The sequence below is a fragment of the Oncorhynchus masou genome, chromosome 29, assembly GCF_036934945.1.
Source record: "Oncorhynchus masou masou isolate Uvic2021 chromosome 29, UVic_Omas_1.1, whole genome shotgun sequence".
Lineage (NCBI taxonomy): Eukaryota > Metazoa > Chordata > Actinopteri > Salmoniformes > Salmonidae > Oncorhynchus > Oncorhynchus masou.
Window position 1 is genome coordinate 73,452,745 of NC_088240.1, and position 24,202 is coordinate 73,476,946.

Sequence of the window (24,202 nt, forward strand, 5' to 3'; positions counted from 1 at the left end):
CAGTCCTGTCTGGTCCTGCGATGGTGTGTTTGTGCCCATAGGCAACGTTGTTGCCGGTGATATCTGGTGATACCTGCCTTACAACAGGTCTCCAAGCCCTCAGTCCAGCCTCTCACAGCCTATTGCGGACAGTCTGAGCACTGATGGAGGGATTGTGCGTTCCTGGTGTAACTCGAGCAGTTGTTGTTGCCATCCTGTACCTGTCCTGCAGGTGTGATGTTTGGATGTACCAATTCTGTGCAGGTGTTGTTACACGTGGTCTGCCACTGCGAGGAAAATCAGCTGGCCACTCTGTCTCCTTGTAGCGCTGTCTTAGGCGTGTCACAGTACGGACATTGCAATTTATTGCCCTAGCCACATATACAGTCCTCATTGCAGCTCCTTGCAGCTTGCCTACGGCACGTTCACGCAGATGAGCAGGGACCCTGGGCATCTTTCTTTTGGTGTTTTTCAGAGTCAGTAGAAAGGCCTCTTTAGTGTCCTGTTTTCATAACTGTAACCTTAATTGCCTACAGTCTGTAAGCTGTTAGTGTCTTAACTATAAAATGAATGAGAAATACCAGTTTCTATTCTATTTTACCATTGGTTTATGAGATAATATGATTTCCTTATTGAGTTATCAAGAGTTGTAATTCTAAGTTGATTGGTTATTCTTGATTTAACATGTTTTTGAATCACGATTCGAATCATGGGTTCGAAGGGAAAATAATCAGTTCCCCCGGGTTCCTGGTTTTTGGGTAAATATACAAATATACTTTGTTCAGTCTGCATACAGACTAAAAATACAGTGGGGGAAAAAAGTATTTAGTCAGCCACCAATTGTGCAAGTTCTCCCACTTAAAAAGAAGAGAGAGGCCTGTAATTTTCATCATAGGTACACTTCAACTATGACAGACAAAAAGACAAAAAAAATCCAGACAATCACATTGTAGGATTTTTTATGAATTTATTTGCAAATTATGGTGGAAAATAAGTATGTGGTCAATAACAATACTCAATACTTTGTTATATACCCTTTGTTGGCAATGACAGAGGTCAAACATTTTCTGTAAGTCTTCACAAGGTTTTCACACACTGTTGCTGGTATTTTGGCCCATTCCTTCATGCAGATCTCCTCTCGAGCAGTGATGTTTTGGGGCTGTTGCTGGGCAACACGGACTTTCAACTCCCTCCAAAGATTTTCTATGGGGTTGAGATCTGGAGACTGGCTAGGCCACTCCAGGACCTCGAAATGCTTCTTACGAAGCCACTCCTTCATTGCCCGGGTGGTGTGTTTGGGATCATTGTCATGCTGAAAGACCCAGCGACGTTTCATCTTCAATGCCCTTGCTGATGGAAGGAGGTTTTCACTCAAAATCTCACGATACATGGCCCCATTCATTCTTTCCTTTACACGGATCAGTCGTCCTGGTCCCTTTGCAGAAAAGCAGCCCCAAAGCATGTTTCCACCCCCATGCTTCACAGTAGGTATGGTGTTCTTTGGATGCAACTCAGCATTCTTTGTCCTCCAAACACGACAAGTTGAGTTTTTACCACAAAGTTCTATTTTGGTTTCATCTGACCATATGACATTCTCCCAATCTTCTTCTGGATCATCCAAATGCTCTCTAGCAAACTTCAGACGGGCCTGGACATGTACTGGCTTAAGCAGGGGGACACGTCTGGCACTGCAGGATTTGAGTCCCTGGCGGCGTAGTGTGTTACTGATGGTAGGCTTTGTTACTTTGGTCCCAGCTCTCTGCAGGTCATTCACTAGGTCCCCCCGTGTGGTTCTGGGATTTTTGCTCACCGTTCTTGTGATCATTTTGACCCCACGGGGTGAGATCTTGCGTGGAGCCCCAGATCAAGCGAGATTATCAGTGGTCTTGTATGTCTTCCATTTCCTAATAATTGCTCCCACAGTTGATTTCTTCAAACCAAGCTGCTTACCTATTGCAGATTCAGTCTTCCCAGCCTGGTGCAGGTCTACAATTTTGTTTCTGGTGTCCTTTGACAGCTCTTTGGTCTTGGCCATAGTGGAGTTTGGTGTGTGACTGAGGTTGTGGACAGGTGCCTTTTATACTGATAACAAGTTCAAACAGGTGCCATTAATACAGGTAACAAGTGGAGGACAGAGGAGCCTCTTAAAGAAGAAGTTACAGGTCTGTGAGAGCCAGAAATCTTGCTTGTTTGTTGGTGACCAAATACTTATTTTCCACCATAATTTGCAAATAAATTCATAAATAAATCCTACAATATCATCTTCTGGATTTCTTTTTCTAATTTTGTCTGTCATCGTTGAAGTGTACCTATGATGAAAATTACAGGCCTCATCTTTTTAAGTGGGAGAACTTGCACAATTTGTGGCAGACTAAATACATTTTTGCCCTACTGTATATGTTAAATAGGGATGACAGTTACTCCAAATGGATTTTGATATGTGATTTGCTGAATTCATTTTTTCGATACAAATTTCACCAGATTGGGACTGCTGGATTGTTGGTGGGATTCTCCGATGGATTAGGGTGCCAACTCCCTGATCGGGTAACTCTTCCGAGAGGTCGCCAGTAAAACAAGGGAGTATGAACTAATGTTGAAAATGGTTTCAACAGTAACAGTATGTTATGCTCTTTGACCTTTGTCGTAGAGATGGTGTTAAGAAAATTGGGAATGTAATAATTTATATAGTATAGTTATATAGTCAACGCTTGTCTGAATTTCCTGAAACAGGAAGGAATTTAACTAAACTGTTGTTCTGGTCTGTGCTTTTTTAAGGTTATCATGGAAGGTGACGTCAGATCGTGTCTTAATGCATTGTATGAATCATTTGGACACAAACTTTGTGTGTGAACCTCAAAACTCTCCCAAACTGGTTGAAGAACGAGCGACAAAGGCGTTCAATGTGACCGTGACTTTTAACACTTCAATACGAGTCAGAGCCATTAACCTGGGTATGGGCGGCAGAAGTGCACTAGAGTCCTGAGATCGCGCATGTGGAGTGAGCGTTGAGAGAGATAACATACACATTTCTCTCAAGTTTCTGCGGTGCTGGTGGGAGGAATAGGCCAGACAGGATGGTGATAGCAGCACAGGTGAGAGGCTCGTGTACGTGGGAAAATCGGACGTATCCATTTGGAAATTGAAATTGGGACATTATCAAGGACCATCAAATGTGACAGACAAGAGTTACATGTGCCGTTAGGAAGATGAACTGCAACGCTATCTGAAGAAGACACGCTAGAATGATAAGTCCAGAGGGGGGGGGGATTTAGGCTAAGTATGCATTGAGATACTGATCTTTCTGGCTGTTGCGAGAGTGCGCTTGCAGGCTCGGTGTGAGTCAGACCGAAACTAGATAAAGAGAAGTAACCACTGCCTGGTTTTGACATTTTGATCTTGTGTGACCATAGACAATGCTAATACATTCAGAGAAGCTACTGTACTTGGTTGCCTTATAAGGTAACCTCAGCTTATTGATACACACATACATTGACATAGGTGATCATACTACTAGGGAGTGATCACATGTATAAAATCAGCTGTGCTCTTAGGTGGGGTGCAGAACTTAATCGGAAACATGCGTGCTATGTTCCCGTTGTCAACTTCTGTCTGCAATTGCATTAATAAAGGTTTAATTGATTTACTTAAAGAAGATATTGTCTGATTGCTGATTTCACCAATAAGCCAATGATTGACAAGGAACCTACCACGATAAATTTTAGTCAGACTCAAAGTAAGCACTAAGGACTGTCACTCTATATTTGAGTTGGATCATTTACAAAATGTTTTAGTTATGATTCAGAGAGAGAGAGAGGGGCTCTAAAACACAGAGGTGAGGGCACTGCTAAAATGTATAAGTCCTAGGGAGGCTCTAAACTCATCTCTAAGTATCCTCTGACAGTGAGGTTGTTAGAGAACTCACTGGATGATAGCTTGGGTCAACCATGAAGGTTAATTTAGTTCTCTTTTGTCATCAGAATTTAATGTTAAACCGCATTGATACATAGAGATTGCTGGATGATACGGTACAATTAATTGCATACAAGGCTCAGTCTGTTTTGCGATTACACACAAGGATGAAAATGAAGGAGATGGCATTGAGACCAGCATCACATGGGTATAGAACGTAATGGAGTTTTAGTCGCATCAAGGGTGGTGTGAAGTTATTAAACGTGTACTTTTTCACTCTTTCCTTTGCAAGTCAATATGTTTTTAGGTTTCAGGAACCATAAGAGTGATCATTGTTCCAGAGGAGGGACTGATGTATATTGACTAATTGATTTGAGAATGTTTTAGTATGTCTATTACTGTAGAAGTGCATTAGGAGTAGTGACTAGTGTGTTATGGGTTAGATGGAATGATATATGTAGAAATGTATCTGTAGGAGGAGGCGAGGTACATGAGGTGTGTTTGAGACAGAATGATCACATAGGGCTGTTAAGTGGGATGGAATGTGACTGTTGCAGTGGAGATCTGTGGGGGCTCATAAATGAAGGTTGTGGTGATAGAGGGGTATTATTCCCAGAGGCTATGTATATTGTTACAGGAGATAGCTCATAGGAGAGGGAGGACAGCTAACTGTGCACAATATAGGGACTATTGAGGTTAAACTACAGCTAAACATTACACATACCCAGATCATGGTGAGAGTAGAAAAGATAGTGGTGGCATTTCAGACAATAAGGTCAACTTTCAGGAAACACGTGATTCAGTTTTGTTAGGTTGGATATTCTTCCAACTCATTCATCTCTTTCCCAATTTCTAACAGCCGGCGAACACTTGACAGATTACATGCAGTAGTTATTCTCACAGCAGTCGCTGTAGGGACAGTAATTGAAGGAGGCCATAGTCATAGGCCATGTTAGTAGTAGCAGGGGTTACTTTAGTAGCATTGTTGGGATATCAGTTTATGAGGACTCATGCCAAATGGCTGGGTAGCTGGTAACTGGGAGACTGATGGGAGTACCGGGGGCTGTTTGTTATTCAAATGGCACAAATTTGTGATCTTGCCATAAGGGGGAGTCTATGTTGTCAGGAAATGACCAATGTGTTGCAGTGTGTATATCCTCAGGAGAAAGCAAGATATGAGAAGCAGGAGATAACCAAGGGCACGGGCTGTATTCTGGAGATTGAGTGTACATCAAGATACACCAGGCAGGGGGTGTTGGGACAGTGTTGGTCTGGTCTATGCACAGTACTCCTTACAGCACATGTAGCGGTAAAGATCGTCATGTCTCTCCTCGGTGGGTTCACAGATCTCACAGGAAGTGAGGTCCAACTGCATAATGGGTGAACTTGAAGACGCCATGACAGAGGAAGTAGAGCTAAAGAGAGAAAGAGAGAGAGACTAGATTCCACTGTAGACATGTAGATGGGTTGGGTCAGGGAGCTACTTTAAACATCATATTTGGGTTGGGTTAGCTGCTTTATTGGTTAATGCATCATATGAAAGGATAGATGGTGGGGTAATTGTACTCTAAACAACATTTTGAAGGCATTGATGTAAAAGTCTATGCAGTGCTGAGTTACCTCAAGAGGATGTAGCGTTGATTTGTTCCCCAATGGAGGAGATGGGGAACAAAATGAAAACGACATGGCTTGGGAACACCTCTCTGAACCTAGGGCCGGGAAAAGGGAAGACTGGGCAAAAGCATGAGGCGGCTTTTTAGGGCTTTCAAGTTTGTGGAATCCAGCAGAAAAGTATCCTAGAGGCATAGAGTCACCAGGTGAAGAGAGAGAGTGGGAATTGTCAGGGTCTCAGACTTTGGTTTTCATGCATATATAATTATGCATAGCTTAACACATTGTTAATGCTGTTGTTTTGTGTTTCTTTTCGGCTTTCCAAGTCGTGCTATCACTCTCTTAAGAACCAGAAAGAGAAAGTAGAAAAGCAGCTCCAGCTGAAGTGGAGACAGCCAACAGCTTCAACTGGAATGGCATTTTGTTGTGTGATGAGAGACGGAAATAAGAGTGTGCATATAGAACAGAGGCCATAAGCCTAACTGTGAATGTTAATCGTGTTTTATTTTTTATTGTATGTCCATTTAAAAGTAATTTCCAAGTGTATGTATTGTTTAACAGTATGGAGTAATATGTTCGATACAAGGGACTGTTAGATTCTGGGTTCTGACTTCTTAAAACTTCTTTGGGATAGGAGGCAGTATTTGACTAGCTTGGATGAAAAACATGCCCAAATTAAGCTGCATGCTACTCAGCCATAAAAGCTAGAATATGCATATAATTAGTACATTTGGATAGAAAACACTCTGAAGTTTCTAAAACTGTTTGAATGATGTCTGTGAGTATAACAGAACTCATATGGCAGGCAAAATCCTGAGAAAAAATCCAACCAGGAAGTGGGAAATCTGAGGTTTGTAGTTTTTCAACTCAGCCCCCATTGAAGACATAGTGGGATATTAGTTATGTTTCACATCCCAAGGCTTCCACTAGATGTCAACAGTATTTACAAACTGTTTTGAGGATTCTACTCTAAAGGAGGGGCTCATAAGGGCTCTTTGAGTGAGTGGTCCGGCAGAGTGCCACAGCCTCGGTCTGGCGCTCACGTGAAAGGTAGCTACGTTCCACTTCATTTGTACAGACAAAGGAATTGTCCGGTTGGAACATTAATGAAGTTTTATCTTAAAAGACATCCTAAAGATTGATTCCATACTTAGTTTGGCATGTTTCTACGGGCTGTAACAGAACTTTTTGTCCGACGTTTGGCTCGACCTGAACGCGCTTTTGGATTTGTTTACCAAACGCCCTAACAAAAGAAGATATTTGGACATAACGGATGTCGAACAAATCAAACATTTATGGTGGAACTGGGATTCCTGGGAGTGCATTCTGATGAAGATCAAAGGTAAGTGAATATTTAAAATGCTATTTCTGACTAATGTTGACTACCCAATATGGCAGGTATCTTTTTGGCTGCTTTGTTGTCTAAAGGCTGTACTCAGATTATTGCATAGTTTGCGTTCTCCGTAAAGTTTTTTGAAATCTGACACAGCGGTTGCATTAAGTTTAATGTCTATTATGAGTATTTCTGTAATTTGATGTGGCTCTCTGCACAATCACCGCATGTTTTAGAACTACTGAACGTAACACGCCAATGTAAACTCAGATTATTTTATATAAATATGAACTTTATCAAACAAAACATACATGTATTGTGTAACATGAAGTCCTATGAGTGTCATCTGATGAAGATCATCGAAGGTTAGTGATTCATTTTATCTCTATTTCTGCTTTTTGTGACTCCTCTCTTTGGCTGGAAAAATGGCTGTGCTTTTCTGTGGCTTGGTGGTGACCGAACATAATCGTTTGTGGTGCTTTCGCTGTAAATCCTTTTTGAAATCAGACACTGTGGCTGGATTAACGAGAATTATATTTTTTATAAATGGTGTAAAATACTTGTATGCTTGAGGAAGTTTAATTATGAGATTTTTGTTATTTTGAATTTGGCGCCCTGTACTTTCACTGGCTGTTGCGGGGGCAGGCAGGTTAAACTTGGAACATTGTCCTAGACAGGTTAAACTTGGAACATTGTCCTAGACAGGTTAAACTTGGAACATTGTTATACTAGAGACATGATGGAACAAAAGTAATACGATAGTATCTGAGGATTGATAGAGACTGGTTTTTATATCAGAAGTTAATGGTTATCTGTAGGAGCCAGATGGCTTTGGAATATGCTGTGTAGAAGGAGGCAATCACGATTGCTATAGGTGATACGGGTGGAGAGCTTTGGAATAGGCATCAAGGGAGTTGAGGTCAGGGAGAAGGAACAGTTTATTACCATCACTTCGTCTTCTTGTCGAAACATAACAGATGTAAGGGTTGGAGAGAAGGAGGATTGCAGAGGAGGAGTGCATCTAAATTGGAGCATATATACTTGTGTTGGTGGAGACATGTTTTGTCTGAATGCAGCTGTATTGACCCTCTGGGAAGAATAAACTTGTTTAAGCTCTCATAGTATCCATTGAGTTTGACTCTGAGAATTAGAACCTAACAACACACACAGGAAACTTGTGAAAAGCCCAGCAGCTTTCGCAGTTCTTGACACTCAAATCCAGTGTGCCTGGTACCTACTACTAAAACCCATTCAAAGGCACTGAAATATTTTGTCTTGCCCATTCACCCTCTGAATAGCACACATGCACAATCCATGTCTCAAGGATTTAAAAAAAAAATCCTTCTTTAACTTGTCTCCTCCCCTTCATCTACACTGATTGAAGGTAACATTCATACGGGCTCTTAGCTCTCAACTGGATTCACCTGGTCAAGCTGTCAAGGAAAGAGCAGGTGTTTCCAATGTGTTGTACCCTCAGTGTATGTTCTCTTTTGTGAAAGCAGGGATGCAAACTGATGACGGCCTAAAAAAAGTGACAGAAATTCTTCCTACAGAAACACACAACAAAAGCTACGTAAACTGCAAGACAATGTGCCTATTTTCAGAGTGGGGTTGTCCCCACACCAACACTTTACTAAGGATGTGCTACCAGACCAAGTATCATAATACAGAGTAATATGTATCTACTTCCCTTGCACTGCGAGCAGCTCCAATTATTTAACAAATGTAACACAAACCACATCACTATCTGCACACGCCAGCTCGCCATCACGGCTAAATAGCATTTTAAAAGTGATAGAGATGTACAGAAAAAAACAGATGGAGAGATGCCGCTGAGCAGGCCAATGGCTGGTTAGTGGGACCCAGCTAGCTGCTCACAGCTGTCATACGTGATATTGGATGAAGCACTCATTCTGATATGACATATCTGACATCACGATCTAAACCTTGGTATTCTATTTGTAGGACGCAGAGGGTAGGGATGCATTCTGTACAGTCGGTAGTGATCACACAGGGAGAAGATCTGTTGGGGCCTCAACGTTATAACTCAATGAGTGATACACTACACCTACGCACTTTTTGTCAGATCTACATGACTCACATGGATGACCTTCTGTATTCTGAGATCAAAAGGCAAATATCACGGAAAAGTGACGAGTTTGCATCCCTGTGAAAGGTACCGCTGAGCAGGGGAGCCCGTTACACAGCAGAAGAAGTCGGGCGTAACACTGGAAGACTCACCTGTCAGGTCCTCACACTTGGCATGGACCCAGTGGTTACAGGTGGCACACTGCATCATCTGACTGTCGTAGTCACTGTCCTCATAGCACTTGAAGCAGATCGGACAGTAGTTGCCTTTAGAAAGTGATATCGTCAATATCCTGCCATTCCCATATGAATAGTGAAATCAAATAAATGAGCTTGTCTTTTATCATGTTTTAACATTAGTGTTTGCAGATCGACTTCCCCAAAGCGCTCACGTCATCTCACCTTGGTCGTGGAGCTTGGTGCAGTCTGGACAGAGTCCTTTATCGTGGTTCCACTCGGTGTCCCAACTCTTCCCTGGTGTAACCCCACAGCTTTTACACCTGATGCACGTCATACACACCCAGGCCTTCCTCCTCCTGTTGGGTTTGGGGTAGTTAGGCCCCAGGCATGAAGGGTGATAACAGTTCTGACATCTGTCACACTCCAGCAGAGGCTGAGGAACACCAGAGATACAGTATTACAGTTACACATAGATTGGTGACAATCTATGTCACAGTTTTTTCCAGATCAGTAAAAACCAAAGATGGTGGATATATGAAGATTGTTAACGACCGGAGTGTGAATTATTGAACAAAATGTCAGTTCTGATGTAATAAAGTAAGTTCCTCTCCTATAGGCATCAATGCAATATCAGCTAGATCTGGTCTACTTAGTTCATTGACTCTCATTGAAGCAGAAAAAAAAAACAGTGAGTGGGGTGTCTCACTTACTCTTCAGTCTCTGGGTTAACTATAGACCCTGGATATAGCCTAAACACTAGTGACCAGGTGGTTCAGTCCTCAGGTGAGACAAGTGACTGGGGCCTTGCGTGGACCCATACCTTGGAGTGCTTGTTTTTTCTGCCACATATATGGCAGCACTTGCAGCGGCGACAGCACCAGTTCTCCTCAGAGGGCCGCTCCGTTGCCTCAAGGCAAAACCGGTGGAAGGGATCACAGCACACCTGGCAGTACAGCATTTGCTAGGATAGGAAGAGGCAACAGTCTGCAGTTTTAAGACTTTCCAATGCAGATTCAAAAGATCCATCATGGCCGTACATTGACAAAAACATTATAAATGTCAAAACATCATAAACCAAACAGCAGTTTTGAAAAAGACATTCCTCCAATGGACATTGTAATAACAGAGCCATGTTGTGAGCCTTTACTTCTTGTTGTCCTTTACTGGCACACAGCAGGCAGACACAGGGGGGCATGATGGGTACAGAGGTCAGGATACTCAGGCCTCCCATCATCCACACATTCTGGAGGTCACAGTCCTCCTGCATGGCAGACAGGGGAGGCTTAGACACAGCTTTCACCTCTCATACTGAGGCTCGCAGGACAGAGTCAGACACAGGCGTGGGAGATACAGAGATGAGAAACAAAAGCCTTTTGGACTCTTGATGTAGAAGAACACTGACGTCCGGTGGATAGATAGGGGTATTACAGAACAAAACCAAACCAAAGACAAAACCTGATGATGATAATGGCTAATTTAATCATGGTTATAAACTGTGTAGTTTGGGTCCTGGGTGCTGATGGGCAATCTTGCCGTGTATTTAGCATACAATACATCACTGGTATGACGCAAAACAACTTATTTACTGTTATATTTATGTGGGTAACGGTTGATCATAGCAATAAGGCACCTCAGGGATTTCTGGTATATTGGCCATTAAAACTGGGTGGTTCAAGCCCTGAATGCTGAATGGCTGACAGCCGTATACCACGGGTATACCTGGTAAATGAGGTCTCTAAAACCACAGCTATAAGAGTCAAGGAAAAGCATCTGACCTTGAAGTCCACGCCAATCTTGTGCGTAGGCTCGGAGGGCTCCCTCTCCCTCTGGTCAAATCCATTGGCCAGGGCGGCCAGGACGCTAGGTGGCATCTGTTCCATAGGATTCTGGGAAAAATAACAACGAAGCATAAAAATAGGCTCGTCCCCACCCCGCCTCCACCAACATTCTTCCCCTCTCACCCCCTACCCTCACCCTGGCCCTTGGCCACCCCGGGGTGGCCCCAGTGTGGGATAGCAGGCGCCAGGGGTGGGGAGACCCTTGGTCCTCGGGGTAGGAGGAGGATAGCTCCAGGTCTGACTGTAAGTGTGGGGGCGACTGCGTCATCTGCAGCAGTAGCTGCTCCGCCGACAGCCCCTCTGACTCTCTCTCTCCCTGGTGGTCATCGTCCAGCCAGCTGTAGACACCACCGCTCCACAGGCCTGTTTGCTTCTGCTGTGCCTGTGAAGGGTGGAACTGCTGAGGCCAAAGCAAAAGAGCACCAGCGTTATCTGCCACGAGCACCTATAAGCAAGCAGCAGCTTAACTCAGAATGAGAGGAGAGAGAAGAACCTATAAGCAAGCAGCAGCTTAACTCAGAATGAGAGGAGAGAGAAGAAAGAGAGGACAGGGAATCCCACCATGAGGTGCAGCAGAGAGAAGACGAAGTAAGTGGAAAGATAGAGATTGGAGAGAGAGAGGGGGGGTGGGGAGTGGGTTGTGCAGATCCTTTGTGTTTTTCACCTAGGCAACCCAGAAACGGTCAATTCTTGCACCGCCTGCTCAGTGGCATCAGAGCAGCAGCCCTGTTGTGATTCTTTACCTTGTCAGTTTTACGGCGACCAGGAGGGACTCGGTGGTGCAGCCTGCGATGTCTCAAACCGTCGTCCGATAGGTCTCCCAGGAATCCATCCAGAGAGACAAAGTCTGAAGACAAAAAGAAACCATTGCAGTGGTGATTAGACATACAGTGTTAATACTTCAGAGTTAACGCATTCCCTCACAGCTTTGACATCTTCTAGAACAGTGGTTCCCAATCTTTTTGTAGTCCCGTACCCCTTCAAACATTCAACCTCCAGCTGCGTACCCTCTCTAGCACCAGGGTCAGCGCACTCTTAAATGTTGTCACCATTGTAAGCCTGCCACACACACACTATACGATACATGTATTAATGAGTGTGAGTTGTGGTCCTATAAGAGCTCTTGTACGTGGTTGGTACAAATAATAATAATCAATCGTTTGGCTCTTTATTTAACCATCTTACATATAAAACCTTATTTGTTCATCAAAACATGTGAATAACTCACCACAGGTTAATGAGAAGGGTGTGCTTGGATGGATGCACATAACTCTGAAATGGTGGGTTGTATTGGAGTCTGTCTTAAATCATTTTCCATACAGTCTCTGCCTGCATTTAGTTTTCATACTAGTGAGGGAAGAGAATCCACTCTCACATGGGTACGTGGTTGCAAAGGGCATCAGTGTCTTAACAGCGTGGTTTGCCAAGGCAGGATACTCTGAGCGCAGAGATCATAGCCTAAATTTTGTCCCGCACATTGAATATAGTTGCGGAGAGTCCCTGTAATCCTAGATTCGGATCATTCAGGCTAGAAAAAACATCACCCAGATAGGCCAGACGTGTGAGAATCTCGTCATCATGCAAGCGTTCAGACAAGTGAAAATTATGGGCAGTAAAAAAAAACATTAAGCTCGTGTCAATACTTTGCCCTTTGATAACCAGCGCACACAAGTATGTTGTAGAAACTGTAGTCTGCAAAACATCTTTCAAGCTGTCAGGCATTCCCTTGGCAGCAAGAGCCTCTCGGTGGATGCTGCAGTGTACCCAAGCGGCGTACACTGCCGAGAGCAACTGCTTGCACGCGCTACCACTCTACTATGTCACCCCATCATGTCCTGCCATGTCACTGATGCGTTGTGAAACAGTGTTGTTTGATGAAGGCATTGTCTGTATTGTTTTTTGGGGCCTTTTCCCACAGCATTGTCCCAGCCATATCCACGGCAGCAGGAAGAATGAAGTCCTCCACAATAGTATGGGGCTTTCCTGTCCTAGCCACTCGGTAGCTCACCATATAAGACACTTTTAGCCCATTCCTATTAATGGTATCTGTTGATTTTATACATGTCTTACTACTCGAAAATCATCTTAATTCTCTCTCAAAAAACTCCCATGGCTTATTTTTCAAATTGGCATGTTTTGTTTCTAAATGTCTGCACAAGAGTGAAGGTTTCATTGAGTTGTGAGAGTACTTTTGCATATAACACACTGTGTCTGAGGAAAGGTACTACTCCCAATATAAGTGAACCCCAAATCAATGTAGTTCTCATCATATTTGCGCCTTTTCGATGGTCCAATGTCCCTGTCTGTTGTTTGATGCTTTCCCGGGTAAGGGGACGGTAGCTCTTCGGCTGCATCAAATTCATAACTGTCAGTGTCCATGCTAGCTGGGCTAACAACGAATGTAGAGTTACTGATGCTAGCATTGGATGTGCTCGTGGAAGCAATACAACTTGTGTAGTCAACAGGTGAAGAACTGTTGGTAGTAGCAGTACTATCAGTAGAGCTGGTATGCGTCTCTATGAACGCAGGCCTTACCAAAATGGACTGTTTGAAAATGTGGAGAAAAAAAAGAAAGTTAAATGTGAATCACATTTTTATTTGGCATACTCCCGACAGCATTGCACGTGCCCCAGTTTGGGAATACCTGTTCCAGAAGATCTGACAATGTTAAATAGAGTAAAATCCCTTTCTATGATCACTTCCCAATAATGTTACATTACTACCTTGGATGCGTGGGCCGGGGCCTCTCCTCCGGCCGGGGGAGGCAGAGTTGGAGCCCACAGTGATCTCCAGGTCGGAGTCATAGTCCAGCAGGTCAAAGTAGGAGCGCGGCTTCACACAGCGCCGCGGCTGCTTCCTCACAGATGGGCTCTGGCTGTCTCCCACCTCCATCCCATCAACTTCCTCATTGCTAGACTGAACCACGCTGAGGCAGTGCCGCCTGCGCTTCCCAGGACCTCCAGGGAACTTGCCACTCAAACGACGTGCTTTTCTGTCTTCAATCTGATCACATCTTTTATATCTTATGGAGAGAGAAAAAATGGGTCATTTAGTTGTCTATTCAATCTATATAATTCAATAGCATATATGCGAGTTGGTCACCTTTGCAATTCTGATGAGCAGTACACTTACATGCAGCACTGTCGCTTCGTATTGGGCCCTCCAAACTTGGGTTTGTCCAGGCAGTTCATGCACTCGCCGCAGTCCTCCTCATGGTTGCAGCCCTTGCAGATCCCACACCTCCGAGAGCGGAGCCCAAAAGGTCCAAGGCTCTTTTGTTTAGCAAAACCTGCTCCCGACTTCCTGACCTTGGTAACCTTTTGGTCCAGCAGCCCAGGGCTGTCTGGCCCAGAGAGTGACTGACCACCTTCAATAGATAAGGTATATAATTATGATATCTTTCATAGGAAAGTCAAAGAAAGTTGTGTGGAAAGACCAGAACTCATAATGTCACTTAAAAATGTTTGTTGAGAGATTTGCATTGATAATCAGTTTTGAAAGCTTGAGGCTCTACCTTGGTTCTTTCCAGAGGGGGATATGCCAGTTCTCTCATGCAGAGGCAGCGCACTGAGTCTGGGGATCATGTCTTCGGGCACCAGTGCACGAGGCTGGCCCAGCACCACAGCTGCTGCACGGCACACATGCTTGATGCGTGGACCCCCAGCTCTGCGGAACTCCTGGTAACAAGGAGAGAGGGGGGACAGGGAGGGATGCTGTTTCATCACAATGAAAAATGTATTTATGACCAGAAAAGGTGGGTCTTAGTGAGGAAGAAACAACATACTGATACTTTATTAAGTAAGAGACAAAGCAACATTCAGACACATTGAAAAGTGAGAGAAACTGAACATAAAACATGCAGAGAACAGCACAGACCAGGATTGTGTTCATATGCCCATACCTGTGACAGGGGAGGGTCAGTCATGTTTGAGGCAGCAGGCTCAAGCTGCTCTTTCGGTTTCCTCCTTTGTCTCTTCCCTGCTGCATCTCTGGAGCCAGCAGGCCCTGATAGAAGCTGCAGGTAACATGTTTCATCACTATGGGCTTACACAGGAAGCTCTCCAGAGATATCACAATATTGGTGTTAATGAATATCATCCTATTCAATAACAATGAAGGGAAACAAAGCATATTCTGTATCAGAAATAAGTCCCATCATGCATGTTGTTTACTGAAAAAAAAACTGTCTGCATGGCAATTTAAGTGTATTCTTTTTATGGGTGGGCCAATTATTACCCCTGAAGACTTCAGTTGTTTCTGCTGGTCGATCTTGTTGAGCTGGACCTTGGCTTTCTTGAGCAGATTGAACACCCTCTTATTGGCCCCTGTGAAGCGAACTCTCTGGGTGGCTCCTTTCTCCTCAGCAGCAGCACGGTCAGGCTCAGCGATCATGTTCAGATGCAGTTCCTGTGGCTCAAGCTTTCCTGCTTCTGGGACAGAGAAAGACCAGAAAGTACATCACTACTTTCCAGGGTAGTTTAAGCAGTAAAAACATACTCAGAGACATTAAACCAAGTAACATACAAATAAACAAAAATACCAGGTTTACATAATGTGCAGTTATTTATCAAGCAAGCTAATGTTAAACAACTATCAGCATTATTTGATTAATCTTTGCTTACCTGCAATAACATTCTCAGCATTTGTTTTGTCTTCCTCTGTCAACTCCTCATGTTCTCCATATTGAAATGTTAAGAACTTTGAGTTCATAGTGTGAACACACACAGAGACTTTTCGCACAACCCCAGGGCTATCAAGGTCCTCAATCTTGAGCTTGGATTTGCCTTGCTTTGATTTGGGTTTGCTTGGAGCTGTGATTGTTGTATGTTTCTTTAGACAGATGCTCTTGACCTCATCATCCAGACCTTCCGCTAGCATATGAACAGAAGATTGAAGAGTATTGCAAACACCATCTGTCATCACATTTTTTCTTCTCTTTTTGGGAAGTCCTGGTTGCAGCTTCTTCAGTCGCTTGTACATATTTAGGTGAGATGTTTGCTTGTTGAACCTGCAGGGCCTCTTTTTCTGAACCTCCTGGGGATCGGTTGATTGGTCAGAAGCAATTTGGAATTCTTTGGATAAAAGTAAAGTCTCATACTTGCTCTGTAGAGTTTTGTCCAGTGTATATACCTCTTCACCAGACTCTCCTGGCACATGCCACTTGAAACTGGGATTCCTCAAAAGGGACTTCCTCTTTCCAGGCTGCTTTCCGGAGGATAAGCCGTCACTCACGTCAGTGGTTTCCTGTTCGAGTTCCTGAGTTGAGAACATATCGACATCCAACTGCGCCTCATTCAGAAATTCTTCCTCGTCGACAGGCAGATCAGGAGTAAGCTCTCTACCTGTGCCATCTTCTCGTTTCCTTCCAGTGCGTGGGTGTAAGCCGAATAGTTGGCCTTTCTTCGGGGAGTTTCTACGGGGCAAAACGGACATGCCAGCATCATCCATAAACCTCTGTGGAGTCTTGATCACCCGTGAGGACCGGGCACTGACAACAGGCATGATGAAGTGCTTTATGTTTTTAAGGTACTTTGATTTACCATGCTGTTCATCAAAAGCATCAGACTGTGGTTCATCATCCACCGTGTCTTGTATATCCTGCTCCTCCAAAATTTGCTGGGCGAGATCCATTTCTACCTGCTTCGATAGAGTTTTAGGCCTGGCTCTTGGTCTTTTGGTACCAAGGAACTGAAGGCGTGAATTGGGGACCTTTTTCCTTCTGTACTTGGTCTTGAGGATGCCAATGAGTTTAGATCTTGCAGGTATGGAAGCAGCCTCTGGGGAGAAGACTTCCTTTAGGTCTACCTCTTCAACAGTTTCAGGAACCTTACTTTCAGGTGATTTACTCTCATCACTCTTTCTCCCTCTTGGCCTCTGCCTTTGTTTCGGCCTCTGTCCAATCAAGGCTCTTCGCTTCTTTTTGCCATGTTTGAACAGACTTCTATGACGGCGTGGTTCTGTCTTTTCAATAACAGGGGGCTCCAACAGCAGCACCTTTCCACTCTCTATTGGCTGGATCTCTTGCTCCACCTTTATCACTGGTTGAGTGTCAGCCAAAGTCAAAGTTTCAGATCGGGCTACTTCTATGTTTGGAGTTGCAGATGATGTCTTTGACTTCTTTCTAATTGAAAGGCTCAAATTTCTTCTCCTTCTAGATTTAGAGACAACAGACAATGTGGAGATCTTCTCTGTCTGTGGTTCAAATGGGGCCATTTCTGTGATTGGAGTTTCAGATGATGTTGGTGTCTTTCTTGACTTCTTTCTTATTGAAAGGCTAGAAGCTCTTCTAGATTTAGAGACAACAGACAATGTGGAGACCTCCTCAGTCTGTGGTTCAAATGAAGCCATCTCTGTGATTGGAGTTTCAGATGATGTTGGTGTCTTTCTTGACTTCTTTATTATTGAAAGGCTAGAAGCTCTTCTAGGTTTAGAGACAACAGACAATGTGGAGACCTCCTCAGTCTGTGGTTCAAATGAAGCCATCTCTGTGATTGGAGTTTCAGATGATGTTGGTGTCTTTCTTGACTTCTTTATTATTGAAAGGCTAGAAGCTCTTCTAGGTTTAGAGACAACAGACAATGTGGAGACCTCCTCAGTCTGTGGTCCAAATGGGACCATCTCTGTGATTGGAGTTTCAGATGATGTTGGTGTCTTTCTTGACTTCTTTCTTATTGAAAGGCTAGAAGCTCTTCTAGGTTTAGAGACAACAGACAATGTGGAGACCTCCTCAGTCTGTGGTCCAAATGGGACCATCTCTGTGATTGGAGTTTCAGATGATGTTGGTGTCTTTCTTGACTTATTTCTTATTGAAAGGCTAGAAGTTCTTCTCCTAGGTTTAGATACAACAGACAATGTGCAGACCTCTGTCTGCTGTTCAAATGGGACCATCTCTGTGATTGGAGTTTCAGATGGTGTCTTTCTTGACTTCTTTCTAATTGAAAGGCTAGAAGTTCTTCTCCTAGGTTTAGATACAACAGACAATGTGGAGACCTCCTCTGTCTGCTGTTCAAATGGGGCCATCTCTGTGTTTGGAGTTTCAGATGGTGTCTTTCTTGACTTCTTTCTAATTGAAAGGCTAGAATTTCTTCTCCTAGGTTTAGATACAACAGACAATGTGGAGACCTCTGTCTGTGGATCAGATGGAGCTAACTCTGTGTTTGGAGATTCAGTGGGTTCAGGTAACATCTGTGTCTTCCCTGGCCTCTTTCTAACTGGAACACTCAAACTTCTTCTCCTTCTAGGTTTAGAGACAGACAAAATGGAAACCTCAGTCTTCAAAACCTCATTGATCTGTGGTTCTGCTTCACTGGCAGGTACATCAGATGGATGTTCCACATTTGGACTTGATTGAAGCTTGTGTTTGTGGGTTGTCCAGGGTTTATGACTTCCACGCTTCTTCCGTGGTGTAGACATCTTTGCCAGTCTTCTCCTCCTTGCTTTGGGAGTTGGCACAGCATTTGTGTCTGATAAAAAAACATTTTCCTCCAGAATTTCACTTGAATCTTTTGTGTTCACCGGTATCTTTTTTTCTTCAGGCGCAGGACTAGTTTGATGGATCAGGAATGATGGTTTTGAGCGTTTAGGTTTACCGGGTGAGGAGACCTTTTTTATCTGAAGGGGTGGAACGACCTTTGCCACAGTATCACCACAGTCAGTTTGAGTGGCCTCCTCTGGATGTGGTTGCGTTACCTGTCCCACTTCAACATGAAGAGAGGACTTTTCCTCAAGAGACGAAGTCTCCTTAGTCTTCTTCTTGGAAGACTTCTCATTATGTGTGTGCTCAGCATCTCTGGAAGTGGTGAAACTCCTGGCCTCTTTCTCTTCAGGGTTCTCTACACCCTTGACCACACGGGGTTCAAAAAGAGAGTCTTTGTCTAATTCAGTGGTACTCCGCTGCTTCTCTGTTCCTTTGACAGTATTTCCAGAGCCCTGCACTTGGGTGTCCTTTATTTTCCCCTTAACTAATGTAAGTGTCCACACAAACTTGCTTCGTTTCTTCTTACGAGAGGAGCCCTTACTGTCAGACCGAGATGAGCCTTCCAATTTGGGGTTTCTGATTTTAATCAGCTTAAAACTTGGAATCCCGATAATGTCATCGTCATTTTTAAAAGCCAGACCGTCATTGGATTCAACAATTGGCTTTTTAGGTTCTGTGGCTAATGGAAAATGGATTTCTGTGACCATCTTCTCTTCTTGATGTGCCTTGCTTTGTTTACGCTTACTCTTTCTGGGTGGTGGTTTGGCTTCCTCTATTCTTGAAACCTCTAACAATGACTCTGCCAGACATACTTTGTCATTGCTCTGGTTTTTTGATTCTGTTACAAGGCCTTCATGTGTTTCGCAGGGTGGATTAGTAGTTCTACTTCTTCTCCGGATCACCAGTTTATTGACTTCAGTGCTTACCTCTGTGGTTCTTTCTTTCCGTTTGAATTTCTTAATGTCTGTTTTTGGCGCCGCATTTCCACTTTCCAGTGCAATGTCCTGTTTGCCTGTTGATTTTATACCCCCCTCTGATTTTTGGTCATCAACCTCCCCAACTTTGGCCCCACTTTGAACACAGGGTTCAGTGATCTTGGAGGCAGATCTACCACGCCTCCTTGCTGGTATGGCTCCTCCACCTCCCTCATCCTCAGTGCCATTCAGATGCTGTGCCTCATCAGCTTGTGTCTCTGTCTTTAATTTGACATGGGCACTGGAGATCTGGTCACCTTTGACGTCATTAGCTTTTGATTGAAAATGCAGTCCTTTTACCTTCAACTTCTCCACAGATTTTAGATGTCCTCCCTTTTCCTTTCTTACCGTCTTCTTGGCCACCAACTTGATGGTAATCCTTGGAGTTAAAGCCGCCCCGTTTTTCGCAGGACGCTTCTCCTTTGCTGGGTTTGAGTGCTTGTTTTTTGAACCCTTCCTACCATCCTTGGAAGGCACTGCATCTGGAGAAATTGCACAGTGGACCTCTTGTGAAGATGGTGCATCTTCTTCTGGAGTTGGAGACCCCTCTGTCTCCTTTGGGGTGACTACAAGGGATGGCTTCTCTCGTATCCTTTTTGATTTTGTTTGGACAGGATCACCTTATGGAGGAAAATAACAAATAAGAGAGGAAATTACTATCATATCTAAGCTGATATACAATGCCTTCAGAAAGTATTCATACCCCTGGTCTTATTCCACATTTGTTGCATAACAGCCTGAATTCAAAATGGTTTAAAATTAAATTTCTCATTCATCTACACAATACCCCATAATGACAAAGTGAAAACATGAAAAAATAAAAAGATAGCTAATTTATTGCAAATTAAAAACAGAAATCAAATTTACATAACTAGACACACCCCTGAGTAAATACATGTCAATCACCTTTGGCAGTGATTACAGCTGTGAGTCTTTATGGTTGAGTCTCTAAGAGCATTGCACCACTGGAATGTACAATATCTGCACATTACTCTTTTTAGAATTCTTCAAGATGTCAAGTTGGTTGTTGATCATAGCAAGATGGCAATTTTCATGTCTCGCCATAGATTTTAAAGCAGATTTAAGTCAAAACTGTAACTAGGCCACTCAGTTACCTTCAAATGTCGTCTTGGTAAGCAACATTTAAACTCAGTTTTTCACAATTCCTGACAATTAATTCTAGTACAAATTCCCCGTCTTAGGTCAGTTAGGATCACCACTTTATTTTAAGAATGGGAAATGTCAGAATAATAGTAGAGAATGATTTATTTCAGCTTTTATTTCTTTCATCACATTCCCAGTTCGTCAAAAGTTTACATGCACTCAATTAGCATTTGGTAGCAATGCCTTTAAATTGTTTAACTTGGATCAAATGTTGTTTTGGGTAGCCTTCCACAAGCTTCCCACAATAAGTTGGGTGAATTTTGGCCCATTCCTTCTGACAGAGCTGGTGTAACTGAGTCAGGTTTATAGGCCTCCTTGCTCGCACACACTTTTTCAGTTCTGCCCACACATTTTCTATAGGATTGAGGTCAGGGCTTTGTGATGGCCACTCCAATACCTTGACTTTGTTGTCCTTAATCCATTTTGCCACAACTTTGGAAGTATGCTTGGGGTCATTGTCCATTTGGAAGACCTATTTGCTATCAAGCTTTAACTCCCTGACTGACATCTTGAGATGTTGCATCAATATATGCACAAAATGTTCCTTCCTCGTGATGCCATCTATTTTGTGAAGTGCACCAGTCCCTCCTGCAGCAAAGCACCCCCACAACATGATGATGCCACCTCCTTGCTTCAAGGTTGGGATGGTGTCCTTCAGCTGGCAAGCCTCCCCTTTTTTCCTCCAAACATAACGATGGTCATTATGGCCCAAACAGTTACATTTTTTGTTTCGTCAGACCAGAGGACATTTCTCCAAAAAGTAGGATCTTTGTCCCCATGTGCAGTTGCAAACCGTAGTCTGGCGTTTTTAAGGCGGTTTTGGAGCAGTGGCTTCTTACTTGCTGAGTGGCCTTTCGGGTTATGTTGACATAGGACTTGTTTTGGTGTGGATACAGATACTTTGTACCTGATTACTCCAGCATCTTCACAAGGTCCTTTGCTGTTGTTCTGGGATTGATTTGCACCAAAGTACGTTCATCTCTAGGAGACAGAACGAGTCTCCTTCCTCAGTGGTATGACGGCTGCGTGGTCCTGTGGTGTTTATACTTGCGTACTAATGTTTGTACAGATGAACGTGGTACCTTCAGGCATTTGGAAATTGCTCCCAAGGATGAACCAGGCTTGTGGAGGTCAACATTTTTTTATTCTGGGGTCTTGGCTGATTTCTTTTGATTTCCCCATGATGTCAGGCAAAGAGGCACTAAGTTTGAAGGTTGGCCTTGAAATACATCCATAGGTACACATCAAATTGACTCAAATTATGTCAATTAGCCTATCAGAAGCTTCTAAAGCCATGACATTATTTTCTGGAATTTTCCAAGCTGTTTAAAGGCACAGTCAACTTTGTGTATGTTAACTTCTGGCCTACTGGAATTGTGATACAATGAGTTATAAGTGAAATAATCTGTCTGTAAACAATTGTTGGAAAAATGACATGAAAATGCAAAGTAGATGTCCTAACTGACTTGCCAAAACTACAGTTTGTAACCAAGAAATTTGTGGAGTGGTTGAAAAATCAAGTTTTAATGACTCCAAGTATATAAACTTCCGACTTCAACTTTATGAATGTACAGTGGGGAGAACAAGTATTTGATTTTGCAGGTGTTTCTACTTACAAAGCATGCAGAGGTAAGTAATTGTTATCATAGGTACACTTCAACTGTGAAAATCCAGAAAATCACTTTGTATGATTTTTAAGTAATTCATTTGCATTTTATTGCATGATATAAAGTATTTGTTACATCAGAAAAGCGGAACTTAATATTTGGTACAGAAACCTTTGTTTGCAATTACAGAGATCATACGTTTCCTGTAGTTCTTGACCAGGTTTGCACACACTGCAGCAGGGATTTTGGCCCACTCCTCCATACAGACCTTCTCCAGATCATTCAGGTTTCGGTGCTGTCGCTGGGCAATGCGGACTTTCAGCTCCCTCCAAAGATGTTCTATTGGGTTCAGGTCTGGAGACTGGCTAGGCCACTCCAGGACCTTGAGATGCTTCTTACAGAGCCACTCCTTAGTTGCCCTGGCTGTGTGTTTCGGGTTGCTGTCATGCTGGAAAACCCAGCCACGACCCACCTTCAATGTTCTTACTGAGGGATGGAGGTTGTTGGCCAAGATCTCGCGATACATGGCCCCATCCATTCTCCCCTCAATATAGTGCAGTCGTCCTGTCCCCTTTGCAGAAAAGCATTCCCAAAGAATGATGTTTCCACCTCCATGCTTCATGGTTGGGATGGTGTTCTTGGGGTTGTACTCATCCTTCTTCTTCATCCAAACACGGCGAGTGGAGTTTAGACCAAAAAGCTCTATTTTTGTCTCATCAGACCACATGACCTTCTCCCATTCCTCCTCTGGATCATCCAGATGGTCATTGGCAAACTTCAGACGGGCCTGGACATGCGCTGGCTTGAGCAGGGGGACCTTGCGTGAGGTGAAGGATTTTAATCCATGACGGCGTAGTGTGTTACTAATGGTTTTCATTGAGACTGTAGTTCCAGCTCTCTTCAGGTCATTGACCAGGTCCTGCTGTGTAGTTCTGGGCTGATCCCCAACCTTCCTCATGATCATTGATGCCCCACGAGGTGAGATCTTGCATGGAGCCCCAGACCGAGGGTGATTGACCGTCATCTTGAACTTCTTACATTTTCTAATAATTGCACCAACAGTTGTTGCCTTCTCACCAAGCTGCTTGCCTATTGTCCTGTAGCCCATCCCAGCCTTGTCCAGGTCTACAATGTTATCCCTGATGTCCTTACACAGCTTTCTGGTCTTGGCCATTGTGGAGAGGTTGGAGTCTGTTTGATTGAGTGTGTGAACAGGTCTCTTTTATACAGGTAACGAGTTCAAATAGGTGCAGTTAATACAGGTAATGAGTGGAGAACAGGAGGGCTTCTTAAAGAAAAACTAACAGGTCTGTGAGAGCCAGAATTCTTACTGGTTGGTAGGTGATCAAATACTTATGTCATGCAATAAAATGCAAATTAATTACTTAAAAATCATACAAATGTGATTTTCTGAATTTCTTTATCTCACAGTTGAAGTGTACCTATGATAAAAATTACAGACCTCTACATGCTTTGGAAGTAGGAAAACCTGCTAAATTGGCGGTGTATCAAATACTTGTTCTCTCCACTGTATATGCCATTGTGTTGTAGGTTATCGTCTTGCTGAAAGGTGAACTTGTCTTCCATTGGCTGTTGGAAAGCACACCAAACAAGTTTTTCCTCTAGGATTTTGCTTGTTGTTAGATCTATTCCGTTTCTTTTTGTCCTTAAAAACTCACTTGTAGTTGCTGATGACAATCAAACCCATAACATGATGCAGCCACCAGCATGCTTGTAAATATGAAGAGAGTTACTCAGCGATGTGGTGTTAGATTTGGCCCAAACATAAAGCTTTGTATTTCAGGACTAGGGTTGCAAAGGGTCGGAAACCTTCCGGTAAAATTCCAGAATATTTCAGGAAATTGTCCATGAAAAGTTAAGCCCAGGAATTTTGCTAAAATTCGTCAAAAACGTTAGCTTATAACAGTGAACCTTTTTTTGTCGGATACACAAGGCAATTCTAAGTCTTGACATATTTTGGTTAAACTACAACCAGTTCAATGAAATTGAAACCCTCTGCATACACAATGTATTCTTCCATC

The 24,202-nt window shown here is 43.3% G+C and overlaps 1 protein-coding gene across 3 annotated transcripts in view; it reads right to left on the bottom strand.

Annotated features, from left to right (window-relative positions):
* LOC135520478 (histone-lysine N-methyltransferase 2A-like) overlaps nucleotides 1-24,202 on the bottom strand; it is a 79,896-nt gene that overhangs the window by 40,668 nt on the left and 15,026 nt on the right. For 2 of the 3 annotated variants that reach the window (XM_064946074.1, XM_064946072.1), the window contains exons 3-14: nucleotides 15,561-20,009; nucleotides 15,175-15,368; nucleotides 14,840-14,953; nucleotides 14,453-14,615; nucleotides 14,071-14,305; nucleotides 13,662-13,960; nucleotides 11,682-11,785; nucleotides 10,876-10,986; nucleotides 10,248-10,361; nucleotides 9,921-10,061; nucleotides 9,323-9,533; nucleotides 9,074-9,187 (exon numbers count right to left, since the gene is read on the bottom strand). In XM_064946074.1, coding sequence (XP_064802146.1) covers nucleotides 9,074-9,187; nucleotides 9,323-9,533; nucleotides 9,921-10,061; nucleotides 10,248-10,361; nucleotides 10,876-10,986; nucleotides 11,682-11,785; nucleotides 13,662-13,960; nucleotides 14,071-14,305; nucleotides 14,453-14,615; nucleotides 14,840-14,953; nucleotides 15,175-15,368; nucleotides 15,561-20,009 — 6,249 coding nt within the window. The remainder of the gene's footprint in view (nucleotides 1-9,073; nucleotides 9,188-9,322; nucleotides 9,534-9,920; nucleotides 10,062-10,247; nucleotides 10,362-10,875; nucleotides 10,987-11,681; nucleotides 11,786-13,661; nucleotides 13,961-14,070; nucleotides 14,306-14,452; nucleotides 14,616-14,839; nucleotides 14,954-15,174; nucleotides 15,369-15,560; nucleotides 20,010-24,202) is intronic. The other variant, XM_064946073.1, reaches the window with a different exon arrangement.